The sequence below is a fragment of the Echeneis naucrates genome, chromosome 7 (genome assembly GCF_900963305.1).
Source record: "Echeneis naucrates chromosome 7, fEcheNa1.1, whole genome shotgun sequence".
NCBI classification, from domain to species: Eukaryota; Metazoa; Chordata; class Actinopteri; order Carangiformes; family Echeneidae; genus Echeneis; species Echeneis naucrates.
The window spans coordinates 5,908,475-5,925,463 of record NC_042517.1 but is presented as its reverse complement, the minus strand read 5'-3'; the positions used below and the strand labels follow the sequence as shown (position 1 = coordinate 5,925,463).

The 16,989-nt window shown below is 41.0% G+C and overlaps 1 protein-coding gene across 1 annotated transcript in view; it reads left to right on the top strand.

The window, feature by feature from the left end:
* Positions 1 to 16,989, top strand: part of prex1 (phosphatidylinositol-3,4,5-trisphosphate-dependent Rac exchange factor 1) — a 74,246-nt gene that overhangs the window by 43,964 nt on the left and 13,293 nt on the right. The window contains exons 14-26 of the mRNA XM_029507158.1: positions 431 to 506; positions 1,417 to 1,489; positions 4,059 to 4,204; positions 6,164 to 6,256; positions 7,503 to 7,651; positions 7,731 to 7,816; positions 8,492 to 8,631; positions 9,555 to 9,696; positions 10,399 to 10,574; positions 10,929 to 11,090; positions 12,275 to 12,485; positions 13,602 to 13,881; positions 14,621 to 14,836. Coding sequence (XP_029363018.1) covers positions 431 to 506; positions 1,417 to 1,489; positions 4,059 to 4,204; positions 6,164 to 6,256; positions 7,503 to 7,651; positions 7,731 to 7,816; positions 8,492 to 8,631; positions 9,555 to 9,696; positions 10,399 to 10,574; positions 10,929 to 11,090; positions 12,275 to 12,485; positions 13,602 to 13,881; positions 14,621 to 14,836 — 1,950 coding nt within the window. The remainder of the gene's footprint in view (positions 1 to 430; positions 507 to 1,416; positions 1,490 to 4,058; positions 4,205 to 6,163; positions 6,257 to 7,502; positions 7,652 to 7,730; positions 7,817 to 8,491; positions 8,632 to 9,554; positions 9,697 to 10,398; positions 10,575 to 10,928; positions 11,091 to 12,274; positions 12,486 to 13,601; positions 13,882 to 14,620; positions 14,837 to 16,989) is intronic.

The window sequence follows — 16,989 nt, the reverse complement described above, 5'->3', positions numbered from 1 at the left end:
GGCCTTCAAAAATTAGACATGCATGTTGTTAATCGCTCATTGACCTTGAGAGATGGTGCTCGTTTGTGTTAGTAAAAAAAAAAAAAAATACATGGCAGATAAAGTTAGGTGTTTATTCTGCTAACCATCAAGGTTTTGTCAAATAAATAGATCTTAACCCTCCAATCGACCTTGCAGTCGGGTTGACCCCATACAGTCTTTATCATTCAAAAAAATTATAGTTGATTGTAGTTTTTTGGTTTCGTATTTCATGCCTTTTCCTAATTTGAGGGGGACAAGTGATTAAACACAAAATTATCACGATGATAACTTGCTGTACACATTTTGCACTTTGTGAGTTGATAGGGGGCAGCGATTGGTCGTTGGCCAGTATATCTGATGAAAACTTTTCCACACCAGCTGTAATATATTGTCTTTTCTGATTCTTTAGGGACAGAGATCACCATCTGAAAACCTTTAAATCTGTGGTACCTGCTAGCAAGTTGGTGGACTGGCTACTATCCCAGGTAAAATCATTATTTATTAGAATTAATCCAAACTGTTATTGCTGTATGTGGAAATGTATTAGTGTGTCATGTTTATCTAATGTAATGGTTTGAATACTCACTTCATGTCATTATTTTCCTCTGGCTGAAGTGCATTTTCCTTCCAATGAAAATGAAGCCCAAAAAATATTACATACATGTGGAATTATTTAACTAAATTTGTTTGGACACAAGGCACTACTTTTATGAACACAGACAAGAGTGTTGTTATAAATTTGAGTTTCCTCCAGAAATAACAGGAAATGTAGAAATACGACATGCTTCACAATTTCCAGTTTACTCTTTTGAAGTGATGATAGTGGAATCTGCCATTAAATGTCCCATATTGTATAAAGGGGAGATAACTACATTTCTTTTAATAAAAAGCTGATCTATGTTTTATACTTTTACTGTAAAAGTATTAAAATGCTGAATCCACTGAAAAATGCTGGAAACTAGCCATCGGAATTTGGAAAAAAGGGTTTATTTGACTGTCGAGAGGAAAAGTACAGAGCCCCTTTTGAAAGTATTTGGAAATGAATGTAATTCATATCAACACTTATATATATATATATAACAGAGGAGTAATGAAACATCAAACCTTATCTGAAATTTGACGTTTTTCTTTTCAATTCTTCAAACTGGAGATGTCGTATCATATTTTCAGCTGGCCCATTTGAATGTCGTTTTTAATCCAATAGAATTTGACATGTTTGGACATGTAGTGGTCTCCTGATCTCTCGTCTTTACTCAACACATGTTTACTGAAGCGCTGGCTCACAAATGACCATCTTCACACCAGGACCAACAGTGCTGTAGTCTGCTGTGTAGGAGAAGGTGTTAACAGGCATTGCGGCTGACAGCTATGTACGTCATTGCTTTGGTTTCCCAGGGAGACTGCTCGACCCGAGAGGATGCTGTGATGCTGGGTGTGGGGCTCTGCAACAATGGCTTCATGCACCACGGTCAGTTCACTTCTCCCTCACGTGTACACATGAAGGATAGATCAGCGCACACAGGATTTTTTTTTTAATTGAATTAATGGTTTAATGACAGTCTTCCCCAGTGCAGGCTAAAAGGGTGAGGTGATACATTATGTCTGTTTCAAACCTATAAAGCTCAATGTACCCTGAAAATAACCGTTGGGTTTTGCTGCATGGCTGTCTGCAGCAATCCACTGAACTGCGACCGCCATTTTAGGTTTTAACTGGTCATCATCACAAGCCAAGTTATGTGTAAAGTGATAACCACTTGTTCATCACTGGAATACTAAAAAGGGGTCAGTTAATGTCACCTGATGCAAACCTTGACATATGGTAAGGGTTAGGGTATTTTTAGCAACTAATTTATATCTATTTTTAAGTCTTGATTGAATAATTTCAATCCCCCTTAAAGATCCTGCAGATACTCTGACAGCCACCAAGTATACCTGCTAGTAGTGAAATATAGAGGACACACAACAGCTCCCACAAGGACACAGACTCTGTTTTACTGACATGTTTGTGATAAAGCAGAATGTACACTGCATCAAGGCTGCATTCGAACCTTGAGTTGTACTTGATTGTAAGTGCACAAATCTCTTCCATAAATACTGTTAAACAGCTATAATACTGCTGTCACTTAGACACATATCACTCCTCAGCAGTTATAGAGTAGCTGTCCGTTTACTCTTTGTGTCTTCTGCACTCACACATACACATAGATCCTACTAGGTATCCCGTTCTTGCTTATCCCTCCCTTCTCTCTGCTTTTCTCCAGGGTCACAACCTCTTTCTCCCTGAATCTCCCTCTTTTTAGTCAGCACATCTGCTGCTCTTCCCCTTTCTCTTGAACCTTTCTTTCTTTTTCTGCCCAGCTTCTGACTAATGGGACGACCAGAGATAAAATGTAGCACAGTTGAAAGTCCTTGTGTATGTCTTTACCTGCTCATATCATTCAGCCATGGGTCTGTCATGAACACTGCATTTTGACTCGCAGGCAAATAGGCATGACGCTCACAGCATCCGAAACAGCAATTCATTTCCTTCACAAGCCACAAATTTATTTCAAAAGGTTATTTAACAAAATATATCTTTTAATGATGGAAAATAGAGTAACAATAATTTTTGAATTTTTGAATTTTCGAAATGTCTCCTATGGGAATATAGCAAATGTGACCATTTCCCTAAATTCTCACAGCAGTCATATTTCACAACAAGAATTTCTCATTAAAAATTCAAATTCCAGCACGGGCAGTTCCTGTGAATCACTGAGTCTAAACATGTAAAACATGATTTAGCTGAGTCTGTGTGTGTATGTGTGTGTAACACTGTGAATCCTGCTTGGGTATGATTTGAGTTTCCGGCGTCACACACCCTCCGGATGAATAGGTGGTGTTAAGTGATTATATGGCCACAGCTTCTGTGATTCAGAGGTAAAAGCCAGGGTGAGTGGGTGTGGCATGTTTGTTGATCACTTTGTCAAAGCTTTTGTTCGTGTGAAGCTGCCAGATGTGTCTCCAAATTTCTGAACAGCTGCGTACATGTGGTGCTCTGTGTTGCTTCTGCACGCCTCACTCTTACGTTAGCCTTGGCGAAACACACACACACACACACACACAGACACATGCACACTTGTAAGATTAGGAAATATCCTTGGTTGGCAGTCGGTCATTGGATCTGTTAATGTGCATGTAAGCTGTGGGCTTCATATCGCCAATGGCAACACCATTGTGGCGCAAACTTGGATGGATGATTTCATAGTTCTGCTCCTGTGCAATAGAATCTCTCACCCACATCTCGCTTGCGGTTCAAATGTGAAGCTCAAATGGCCGAGGTGAGGTTATGTTAGCGCCAGCTGCTGAAGCGTCATTTTAGGTATACTCTTCACCTCTTCTGTTTCCGTTCCATTCACCTTGACACAAATGAAAGTTCTCAATCACTAACAGGAAATGACTGTTGAAGAATGCTATGGCAATTTCAGAGTAGTGGAATTGTTGTGGTACGCTTCAGTTCAGGCTTAACAAAATGCTGTGATGCATCCATAACGTGCTCCACACCGGTTTGAACAGCCCCATGTGTTGGAGTGAGGCTTAGCCCAACAGTGGGATTTACAAACACATACAGACACACACTATCCACTGTTTCTTGTCCTCTCTGGAGAGTCTCCCTTGCTCTGGCCTGTTATGGCTATGCCCCAGATGTGGTTGGGCGCCAGATGTTTCTGCTCCATCATTAGCTAATGAGCTAATTAACCGTTAGCTGCTCTGATGTGAAGATCTCCCCATGGCTTCTTTTCATTCAGCTCGGGCAAGTGTTTTGAAGTTGAAAATGACCTGAAAATAGTGCCTGTGCCGACAAGTACTCATTCACATGGTCCAGGTTTCCAATAAGACACTGCCCGCTTTGGAATGTGCACAACGCAATGAACAAATGAGAATGTAGATGTATGACGATACATGTCTTTCCAATGAATGGCTTTCTTATGGTAACATTAAAGACTGAAACCTTGTTTGTTTTTTTTTTTTGTTTTTTTTTCCCCCCCTTCTCTCTTCAGTGTTGGAAAAGAGTGAATTTAAAGATGAGTCCCAGTTCTTCCGTTTCTATGCGGATGAAGAGACGGAGGGCACCAGCACAAAGAGCAAGCAGCTCCAGCGCAACGACTTTAAACTCATTGAAAACATCCAGGCCAAGTCTCTGGTGGTAAGCTGCAACGTTCATGAATGGACTTACACATAAACAAACATTTCCACATTCTTGTACATATATACTATTCATGGCTATATAGTCTATTGTAGTTCTTGTTCCCTTTGGAGGAAATGCTGGTGCTCCAGAACAATACACAATTTGTATGTATGAATGTGTTACAATGGAGCAGGGCTATTCTATTGTATCGGCATGTATTTATAGATATCCTTTTAGCACATTATCCAGTCTGTTTAAACTGTGTGTGTGTTTCGTGTTGCCTTCTCTGGTAGATGTGATTAGCATCTCTATACTCACAGAAACAGCCTCCCTCCCCGTCATAAGAGAGGCGGCTGCTTTGATGACAGTAAAGGAGATAAATCTACATACATCTTAATGATTGCCATCCTGTGGAAATACAATATGAGAACCATGAGGTGTGACAGGAGATTATTGCTGCAGTCGTGTAATCTTTTGAAGATGATTGAAACATTTTAATTTAATACACAGATGTGAAACCAGGCCTCACCAATTTGGATTTTTATTTGACACCTTTAAAATAGCCTGCGAGTTGGGACCTTTCCTGTCTCTTCAGTCTTGAATCACTATGTTGGCTGTGCAAACTTCCGAGTTTGCTAAACTAACGGGCCCTAATTGAAATTAAAATACAGCAATATCTGAATTTCCTCTCCTCATAAATGCTTCTTAAATTCCTCTTGCCCGTGCAGGTTCTCAGTCATCCAGGCTCCATCCATAGCTCTCTTACGAAGTTGAATTCAGGGCAACTGGACTTGGTTGTAGGTTCTTGAAGATGTTTCACCTCTCACCCGAGACACTCACATTCAATGGCCTTGTTAGCAATCCCACCAAGGCTGAACCTGCTTTTCTCCACCAGTCACTTAGATCTATTTAAACCTCTTGGATGAGAGGTGAAAATTCTTCAAGAACCTTTCCAGTTGTCCTAGATTCAACTTTCTCAGACATACAGTACACCCTTTATTTCCTTTTAACTGTGGCGACATATTGACATCTCATATTACTGATTCATGACAAGAGATAGCAGCTGCTGGGAGAGCTGAAGATGAGAGACCCCCAACAGGGACCAAAACCACAAGTGACATTTAAGACCACTGTGTGTGTTTTCTACAATTAAAATGTAACTCTAATTTGGCTGTCTGTAGCACTTAACCTTAACCTTGACATCACTTGCGTATATTTATTTAGCAAATAAAATAAGGTCAGTTTTCTAGAGGCTGAAACAAAAAGCCATCAACCTGGAATCATCACTAATATCTGTTTTCACAACCGAGCTAAGGGAATCCATGCTATCTGACCTTCCAGAAGAATTGGGAAAGGCTTTTTTTTTTTTTTCACCCTTGATTAGCAGAACTACTCATCCCTCATAGCTATTATTGAAGCGAAGTGCAGGAACTCTTTATTTACCACAGCCATCTCCTCTGATGTAACAGAAGATATCCTCATCTTATCAGCGCTGTGCAGCAGGAAGCTGGCCCCAGCAGCTTAGCTAATGGAAGCTGGCTAATGTGCATGGTGATGACAGCATTTGACTAAACCTCACCCCACCGGGGAAAACAACACGAGAGGCTGAGAACATCATGTCAGTGTCAGATGCACGGCACCTAGCATTATGAAAATCACTAATTGCAAATATGCAGGATTTAAAACACACGTTTGTACATGAGACATAACATATCACCTTTTATAATATGGAACTTGAGTAATTCCTCAAGATAAATGAAGTCATTGCAGCAAATAATCTTGAATGAGATGTAATTACAGTGTCCACAATAGCAGCAGATGATAGGGGACTCTAAAATTTATGTGAAATATATAGAGCTTTTGTTACGTGCTTAGTCACGATGCAAAAGCAGTGAATGGTTTGAATGTTGGATAAGTACTCATCATAATCACCATCAGTCACTGATGGTGGGAATTAAGTGATTCTCTGTGTGCTAGATTCACCCTGAGGAAGAAGACTATGGCTTTGAGATTGAGGAGAAAAACAAAGCCATCGTGGTGAAATCTGTCAACCGGGGCTCTCATGCTGAGGTAATGGACACACACACACACACACACACACACACACACACACACACACACACACACACACACACACACACACATACACACACACACTGCATCTCCTTCCTGCTACAAGGCATTAGTTCCAGTAGGTAATAGCTGTCTACTGTTTGGACCATTGCTGTCAGTCTGCATCTTTTTCCCTTCGAAGGACTGTTCTGATTGGCTCTGAAGCCATTAGACATGCTTACTCATATCTTATGCACACGCACATATGCCTGATATGTTCAAAAAGAGGTAGTAAAATGGCTTTTGTCACACCAGGGCCTACTGTGCCAGCACCCACAGACTTCTTGTTTTTCAACCTGACAGAAATCTCATTGTTACCTGAATGTCATTTCTAGTTTACATCTATTTTCCTGTGATTTTACCTGACTCCGACTACACATCCTTTAGCAAGTTTGTTCATCAAACAAAACCCTCTTTATACTGGAAACTGGTTCTTTGCAAAATCTCCCTTTCCCATGTTCAAAGAAAAAAATCTGTCTGAATTTAACCGTCTTGCTCCCATTTGTTTAGCCAGTGCTCTCTTTCTTTTGCTGTGTCCTGCACCTTCTTGCGTGCATTTTTCTCTCTCCCTCTAAATAGAAGGAGAGTGCTGTTATTCATTCTCCTCATCCCCAATTCACCACAATAACAGGAATTCTAGTTGTGACGCAACCTGTGTGCCAGCACAGTGAATGAAGCTCAGCTAATTCCCATGGGGCTCTGAAAAGGGCCAGGAAAGACTCACTGGCACACAGGGTTTCTTCACTGTATGATACTATTAGAGGGAGACACATGCAGACATATGCAATTGCATGCACGCACATCCTAGCCATCATAGGCTGCAACCCAGAATCAGAGCCAGGCTCAGCCAAGGCCACCCCACCGGATCTATGCACACGATGCTGGACTCACACAGCAAACATACAGGGGCAGCATTATTCTCACAGCATGACATAGATGTCCAAGACTGCTTCATTTACTGATTTACAGCATGCTGTGGTGTTGTGTCTGTCATTTCTAAAGGGCTTTTAGGTATATCTCAATGCTTTTGATAATCTTTGAGCATGCACAGTATGTTTAGGCAAATTTGTTTTTACACACACTGGAATTGTACTTTATCTGAGAACTGAGATTTCACTGTGGTGTGTAAGAATGCACAAACTGAATACAGTCTCCATCTGAAAATGGAGAATAACAGCATTCTGTCTCCTGTATGTCCATCTAGATGGCTGGTCTGCAGGTGGGGAGGAAAGTCTACACCATCAACGAGGACCCTCTCTTCCTCAGGTCTTTCTCCGAGGTGGAAACCATGATCAGCCAGGCCTTCTGCATCCGACGCTCCCTGCGGTTGCTGGTCGCCACCAAAGCCAAGGAGTGAGGAAACGCACACAAACACACCTGGCTACACACACAAATGCACACGCAATGGTCTCACTGGTCTTTTCTCTTCCAGGATTGTGAAGATACCTGATCACCCAGAGAGACTGTCTTTCAGACTTTGTGGCTCTGCACCTCCTCATGTCTATGCTGTCAGGAAAGGTGAGCAACAAATTTGACTTTTTGAGCTGGTTAAATCACCACAGTAATCTAACCACTTGTTGCACAACACAATGCTCTGATAAAAGGTAAACATGCAATAGGTGTCTTCAAACTCATCCAGCCTTTCGTCTTATTCTTCCATCCTAACCAAATGTTTGTATGGCCTCAACTTACTTGAAATAGAAAATTGGACATTTACGACAAATTGGACAGGCGTTAATCACCTTGTAAACACCAGACAGGGGTATGGGTGAGAAGAAGAGCTACTGGCGGCCTAAGGAATTTGACCTTGTGGTATAGTTGAGGGACTTCTCACTTCTCCCCATTTCTCTTCTGTCCTCTTTTCTTTCCTGGTCTCCTGTATCACTTTTGAGCAATTTTCTTCAGTAGTGCTTTTTGTTGTTGTTGTTGTTGTTGTTGTGCTGACATCAGTGCCCATTATGTTCCATTATTGTATGAATGTGAAGTTGCCCCAGAGTTACGCCATTGATGGCACCTTGGGAATTGGTGCCAGCTGCATTATTTTTAGATAACAGACGGAAGAGGGTGTAGGTGTTGATTGGACTTTGATGCTGCAAAGCCATTAACTTGGGAGATCATGTTACATTACTGAGCCGAGTCATCTGCAAAAAAAGGTTTTAATTTCCATATGGAAACGTCTCCGATTTATTTCAGGCTGGGAGTCAGCAGCGGTGGGTCTTCAGCCTGGCCAGGTCATCCTGAAGGTCAATGGCAATAACCTTAACCACAGCGACTACCAGGAGGTTCTGGAGCATTTCACTGCCCAGCACTCACATCAGGAGCCTCTGCAGATGGTGAGAGAGAGACAAGAATAAAACAAACCAACATTCAGGCCAGGCCATTACACTGTCCAGTGAGGGTTTAAAAAAATATTTAATTTTGTGGCTTTCACTGTGATTGATGATTTTGTATCAGTTTTAGGTTTTGAAGCTAATTTATAACATTTTCAATAAGGACATGTTACTAAAATCAAAACTGACAAGCCAACGAACTCTAGAGCCCCAGGGACTCAGACATTCCTCCTAGTTCTTAGTTAATAAAATGTACCCAGTATTAGCTAAATGTGGCGTTAACTACAGCAGCACAGTGTTTGAAAAAGAACAACATATTAAACATATTGAAACCTAAGTGACAACAAGAGGTCAGCCGTTCAATGAGCGTTCCTCGCTTCAACATTGGGTGGTCTTTCCCCAGTATAATCACTGTATGTAGTGACCACTGGACATTTTGCACCACACAAGCTTGCCTAGAGTGACAAAGTAGCTTCAAGCGACATCCAAACAACTTTTCCACAGAATTTCACCTTCAGGTTGTTTCCAAAGTGAGCCACAACTAGACGATAGTGTTTGTACTCCATACTAAATGGCCCGTGTCAAAAATAAAATCTCAAAACCAGTCAAAAAAGCATGAGCTGAGCAGTCTAATTTGGGACTTATTCGAATAAATGTTTACTGGTTCACTTTACTCAAAAATAAACTACGAGGATGTAGTTGATGTGGCAGACTGCATGGGTATGTTCAGGGTGGCATAGTTCACTGCCTTTTCAGGAAAAACCATTATTACCTTATTCATATTCTATGTCTGCTCAGCTAAATGTAGTCTTTCAATATCTTTCCCTTCTTGGTTTCCTGTTGAGTTCCTCCTTCACTCAGTTCCTCTTTTTAATTCCAATAATCAATTGTTATATAATTATTGAACTGTAATCTGTTTCCCACAGTGCCAGTGGGTATACCGTACATTTGAGAATGTGGAAGAGCTTCAGAAAGAGCAGGGTGCAGGTGAAAAGGAAAGTCCTTTTAGTCCTTATCCGGTGGAGAACGGCTCAGACTGCCAAGAGGGGAGCGGCACAAATGGAACAGGTAAAACCCAATGTTACATTATCAGAAAATTTTCATTGTAGCTGAATGTACGTTAGTCTTTTCATCAGTTAAACCTTTAATGCGTGAAGGAGTGTGTCAAAATTCTTCCGCAGCTGTTTATTGCAAAATCCTATGTAGCGATATTGTGGATTATGAAAATCAGGTTTCATTTGCGCCCCCTATCAGCAAGAAAGGTCTAAAAACTGATCTTAGTTTGGAGTGTCCTGTATTCTAAAATGCAACTCCTTTTTTGTGCGACTCCAGATTGATTGTAGACAAATCTGTTGCCGACATTGACGTGCTCCACCAAGGCAGCCATTATTAGATGACTTCTGAATTGGGTTATAGTTACCGAGCCAGGGAAAAGTGGCTTCAGGAGGAGCTAGTCTTCTCTGTATGTAGGAAACCCTGTGATTTAAAGTTCTATCAGTCATATTATTATACAGTCAGAGGACATCATTTTATAGCATTCACTGTCCAATTTTTCTCACAGTGCTGGCAGGGTAAGCACATGTGACACATACGCGTCACTATGTAGCTTAACGTGACTAAAGGGACTCATGAAATCATTGTGTTTACTCAAACCCGATGAGCTTGTGTTCTATGACATGCTGATAAAGTATAAGCCATGACAGGTTTATTTGTATGATGTATTTTTTCCTCTTTGAACTTATCAAGTAAATTGAAAATTGTGACCCACAGACGCCCGGTTGAGCAGACTTTCCCTCAACGATGAACTGCCTCTGGTTAGCCTGACAGTAGATAACATCCACTTGGAGCATGGCGTGGTCTATGAGTACGTCAGCACTGCTGGCATCAAGAGCCATGTGCTGGAGAAAATGGTGGAGCCTAAAGGTTGCTTCAACCTCACAGCTAAGGTAGGCATGGAAGGATGAAGTGGAGGTTTTGGGTTAGCTTGAAAGTTAGCTGATGTATTTTGGTAATTTAAACACTTTGAAAATCTAAATCTCTAAAGAGAATGTGCTTTAGGTATCAGGCCTCAAGTCACTCTCGCTGTGTAATTATAAGTCATGGTAGATCACACCAATTTGTTAAAGTGTTATTAGTTTGGATGTTTCTAAAAACAAGAGAGGCTCTTTGGCAATGATGCTGGTTTCACTTGTTAGTATTGGAAAGCTGAATGTTTAGCAAAATTAGATACACAGCAATCTACTAAACTTTTTTTTTTTTTTTCTCCATGAGTGATCCATCGATGTTTCTTGTTTCTACAGATCCTGGAGGCATTTTCTGGTGATGACAGTATCTTCGTTCAGAACTGCAGCCAGCTCATCTCCCAGAGCGACCGAGTAGTTACCATGCCTCAGTTCGAGTTCAGACAAATCTGTGACGCCAAGCTGGAAAGTATCCGATGTCGAATCAGCCGCTATCAGCAGGTATTAAGACACATGTCAACTTCTCTTCAACATATATTAAATATGTACACATAGATAACCTTTAACTTTTGGCTACAGGTCATTTCCTCTCTCTTTCACTTGACTTTCCTATTTTTCTATCACTGAGAGATAGCAGAAAGAACCAGGAAAACATCATCTTTAATATTTCTCTTTTGCACAATATATTTCTTTTTGGCTTTTATTGTCCACCCACGTTACGGTATTGCCAAGTTAGTTGTTTTTTTATTTATTTATTTATTTATTTAATTAAGAAGATTAAAGATTAGAGAAGTTTTCAGGTTTGAATCAAAAGTGACGACACAATACAATCTGATTTGAAACTTGCCGCACGATAATGATAATACCACGATGCAGACATGATCAATATATTGCTAGACAATCCTTCAATGATACATCACAAAATCTGTCCAACTATGAACGCAAAATGCCCGTGAAAATGAAAAGCGCACACTTGTCTTTATGTGTAAACAAACAGGGAAACAGGGTTGTGACACATTTTATCCATTCTCCAGCTGTAAGCACCTTCTTTTGTTAGTTAACTTACCCACACCGGTGTTCCTCATTCACATGTTAAGCGCCCCCATGAGGAGCTGCGAAGTAACAATGCTGGAAACTGAGAAATTGTTTTGAAGCGGCCTTAATTTTATTGATTCAAATATCAAATATTTAGTGTTGGTGTGTCAATTGTCGTATCGCATTAAGAAGAAAATCGACAGGCTGCATTATTGATATTGTGCGCCCGCCCCTTGCTTTCAGTGGGATGTGAGAGTGGGTCGCACTACCTCCCCTGCATTACTGATGTCAAGCCACATGCCTTTTCTGTACATTTCTGTTTAAGCCATGGATCAGCGTAGATGAAACACACTCATAAAAATGATGCCTCGTGGTAAAATGCGAAACATCTGTTCATAACTCTTCTCTTTTAATTATCAAATAGGAAGTCTAATGTTTACAATGTACAAATAAGAAGTTTGTCCAATTTATTAGTTTTTTCCATTCCACCTCACTCCAGCTACAGTCACATTACTGTAGTCTAATTTTCTGGTACAGTGACCTTACTGGGCAACGAAAAGCACCTTGTTAGAAACATCCACAGCATTTGTTAGAGCTGTCATCATTGCAACTCATGGTTTTACGCACCATTTCTTCTTTTTTTCACCCAGTTTGCCCAGGAACTAAGGAACAAGGTGTGGCCCTCCTTCAGGCAGGCCGGCGCTCGCCCTCACTCACTGGGCTGCATGGATTTTGTTCCCACCAACTGCCACATTAATTTGATGCAGGTCTCCTACCCCAAGAGCGCTACCTCTGCTGGTCGAACTTTCAGCATCCGCTTCGGGCGCAAGAATTCCCTATTTGGCTTGGACCCTGACCAAGGTAGAGGCAGATGCACACTTAAAGACACCTCTAGTGTAAAATCTGAGTAAAATCTCTGTCACATATTCTCCGCTTGAACGAAGCGCTAAGATTCCTCCACTTTAATATAATACAGCTTAACCCACTTAGCATCAATGCTATGACAATTTAAATCTGCTTGCACAGAAGCCATTAGGTCTCACCATGTATTATCATAGTAAGTTAAACGAGTGGTTTCCCATTAAGACTCCATCATCTACGGGCCATAGGCACGTTATTCACATGAGAAGCGAATGAAGGATTTGCAAAAACATGGAGCCTGAAGCTAGCACAGAAATGTGTGCCAGTAACTTGCTGCTACTACTGGGGTTCAAAGGGGAGAGAAAGAATAGAAAGCAAAAAAAAAAAGTGTGAATGGAGGGTAAATTCAATACGGAATAATTAGAAGACAAGAGAGAAGAAAATTTCAAAATCCTTTATCCATAGATGTGTGCAACTTGGTGTTGAACCTTAAGGCCGCATTGCTGAACCCACTCCATTCTTGGCAAAGAGGAGAATGCAGCCCAGCTGTCTAGACAAACAGCAGATATAGATAGGGATACAGATGCTGATACAGTATGCATTACTTGTATTGAGCCTTCCCCTTTCCCAACTGTCAGACATTTGGCCAGGAGGCGTGTTGGTGGAATGTTTTCTGGTGCTACCTTCAGTCATTGGGATGAGGTTTTCCTTAGTCAGAGTATCCAGCCTTTAGTTTCGCAGTCAGAAACAAAATAAAATTATGAGCTTTATTACCGACAGTGACGAAAAAAAAAAATTCTGAATGCCCATGAAATGAATAAGGACTCTTCTGCTTAATGTTTGTTTACCACACTGTGGGCACAGTTGAAGATGTTTTTGTTAGATCCCACGTTATTGAGGCTTAAATGTTTTGTGTCTTGCCCTCACTGCAAATCAGTCACATAAAAGTTGTTTCTCATCAAGGCCAAATGGCAAACAGACAAAAGTGTTTCACAGGCTTTGAACAGAATCTGCAGTAAATGTAATTTCAAGAGAGCATTTTTTTTTTTTTCTCCCTCCATTCAGTCTCTGCAAACAATGTCCCTCTCCTCTCCGTTCCACTCCCTTTTCTTTTAGCACAACTGAACCCCATGTCCCACACCCAGCACTTTGTGACCAGTATGGGTGCACCCTCCTGGAACTGTTCTGGCCTGGAAGTCGAGGCAAATGGCAGCGACAGCATGGCTCTGGAGGGAGGTGATGAGTCGGACGGTCAACGGGGTGGCCATGGAGAAGGCGGGCTGAGTTTCCTGCTCAAACAGGAAGACACTGAGACACAGGACGCCTACATTCACTTGTATTGCCGCCTGGATGTTGCTGTGAGGGAAATGAGGCAGTATGTCGCTCAGATTGATGTGTAAGTGTTAAGTTAATATAATGACATTGATTTTGTGAAACACTGAACTTGAGAGAGCCCTTTTTTAATCCAGATGTGGATATTATTGTTGAAATTACATTTATTTTGGCCTGTTCCGACAATGTTTCATCTCTACTCCCATTGTCAGGTGCCACTAAAAATAATGTTGCTGATATCCATTCAAAAAATTATTTCAGCTAGTGCTGTTAACAAATATTTAAATTCCGTTAGCTATATTATATGTCTGTAGACTATTTCATGGCATAAATGTTGAAATTTAGAGATCAGAAATCTACGAGGTGCTGTCCGCACAACGGTCGCTTGAGACAGTTCGTCAGCCTGTCTCTGTCTGTCTGCCCTTTGTCTTGTTTAAAGCTGAGGATTTACAAAATGAACATTCTTCAGGCCAAAATATTTACAGGCTGGGCCTCAGCACAGGAACAGGCAGTGAGGTCAGGATAACATCAAGAGAAGGACACACACATTATGTGTATGCACTGAGGAAGAGGTGCGACAGTGTGAATGAATAGACGTGTGATAATCAAGGCGTCTAATCAAATAGAAATCCAACAATAAGTGTCTTGATGCTTAGATAGAATTCTGATATAGTAAATATCTTTAAAGCCATACATGGATTTTTTTTAATTGATAAAATTGAACAGAAATAACAATAACCAATATTTTTGAAAAATAATTTATATTAATATTTTATATATTTTTTTCGTTCTTTCTGTTTTAGTCTCTTGTCCTCTATAACTGAACCCACGCAACTCCAAGGGGAGGGCGCGGAGCCTCTGGTGTACGAGCCAACTCAGCCCTCTCTGGCCCACTGTGAGGATGGCTGTGACCAGGACAAAGTGGAGCAAGGTGGCATTAAAAGAGTCTGCTTTAAAGTGAATGAGGAGGACCAGGAGGACTCGGGTCATGACACAATGAGCTACAGGGACTCCTACAGGTAACTAGACTGACCTCAGACCTCAGTCTGACTGAGGTTAGACTGAGGTGATTGTGATAGTTGAAACTTGTCAGCCTCAGAGACCAGAATCTGAAGAGCTTGGTGTTTGAATCCATTTCAATTTAAGAATTTAAAATCATGTCACCCCTATAGTTAGCTAGTATAGCAGCATCTTTATTGAGCACAAGAAAGAAGACATGGGCACTCTTGTCTCACACCTACATTTCTAACTGTGCTCTCTATAAAACATGAGCAGCCCTCACACTCCCTCATCACATCACAAACCTATAATGCTGCTCATTTCCCCCCTTCGGAGGCTGCAACTCGTTCCAGATGTTGGCATTTTTACAAAGATGGAGGGCTAAAAATTACTTCAAAATGTTTTGGTCAGACCTGGTTATGTCATTTGCTTGTTGCGAGTTCATTCAGATGTTTTTGTGTGTCTGTGTCTATGTGTCTGTCTTTGGGTGTGTGTGTGTGTGTGTGTGTGTGTCTGTCTGTGTGTGCCTGTCTGTGTGTGCATGGTTCACTGGGTTGTACTCTGCTGGGCCCCACCCTCAGCCACCCACTAAGATGTAGTTATTGGTTGTTGGTGTGGTGGGCTGGTGTATAATACAGCCAAATGTTTGGGGCGCGGCCTCCTCACCCAGTCTGTCATTAAGGCCTGGTCATGGCATGAGAAACGCAGCTACCTCATCACTATAAAATGCAAAGGCAAACGTAGGTTGTTGGATATGTAGTATGTAGTACAGACAAACACACACACAGTCAGGTGTTTACTCAGGCTTTTGGTGCCCAGCGGAAAAAAATACTCATGTTAACAGCCCAAAGCTACATGTTGAATGTGAATGACTCATCCCTCTTGTGAAATCTGATTTTGATATAATTTGATATGAAGTAATACTGTTTCAAAGGTTGGTGCTGGTTCTTTTTATTTTATCTGCTGAGATAATCACACATTGAAGCCTGAGGTGGGAACACAGCAGAGCTCAATAGTCAGACTTCATAGGCTCAGTGCAGCCTGCGAGGAACACAATGTGAGAACAAGGAAAGGAGAAACTGACGTCTACACTCGTGGACATATGGAGTCATAGAGGGAAAGAGACATGAAGAAATCACAGCAGCAGCGGCTGCTCCGAACTCTGGTGCATTGTCTGTTTCAGGGGTATAGCTGTGTACGTGTCTGCGCATTAACACCTTCTCAGAATTTATCAGTGCTGACTGATCTTCCTTTCTTGATAACATAACAGATGGATACATCACTTTCCTCAGATAAGACCACATTAAAATTCCAGCAGATATGCATTTCCTGCCTTTTGTGTATTCATTTTATCGAGTGTAAAGGGACAACATGCACATTCATTAATCGGACAAAAAGTATGCACCACATTTAGCAAAATCTACATTTTTTTTTATCTGCTGTCCTGACATAAAAAACAAAAACACCACTTGACAACATTTGTAAACAAATCTGTAGTCTCAGTAAAAAACTTTGAATGTCGCAAAGACATAAACAGGTTCATGAAACAGACTCCAATTTAAAGTACCCAGCATAGCAGCATGATATAATAAAGTAACAATGGCAGAACATAAGCACTTTGTTGTGCTGATTATCCACACTAAGTGCTTAGTTGGTGTAAAATGTGCAGGTATGCTGAGTAGTGAGCAATATTCCACACTAAAGTTTCCTTAATTCATGGGAGGTACTTACAATACTACAGAGTAATCACAGAATTAATTCCAGTGATATTAATCTATGTGATACAAGGTATCATAAACAACAACCATTAACGACAACAGTATTGTCAGTGTAAGTGTATTTAAACACACTCCTTACACTCACAAAGAAATAGAACAGCAGAACCTGACTACATATCAATGCAGGCAGCACTGCTTACCCAAAAGCCATGCTTTTTTGTATTCTGGCAAAAGCTATGATGATCTGTGATATTTTTTATGTGAGCTTGAAGCCTATTCCACTCCTGAATGGCCCTAAATGAGAGGGCGGTTTGTGCAAATGTTGAGCTACGCTCTGGAACATTACAGTCCCCACTTGAGGTAGACCTAAGAGCCCTTGTTCTCAGCTCGGAGCAACATACTCTTTTTAAGAGGGGGAGGAGTTTTCTTGTGGATTATTTTTAAATGTCATCAGG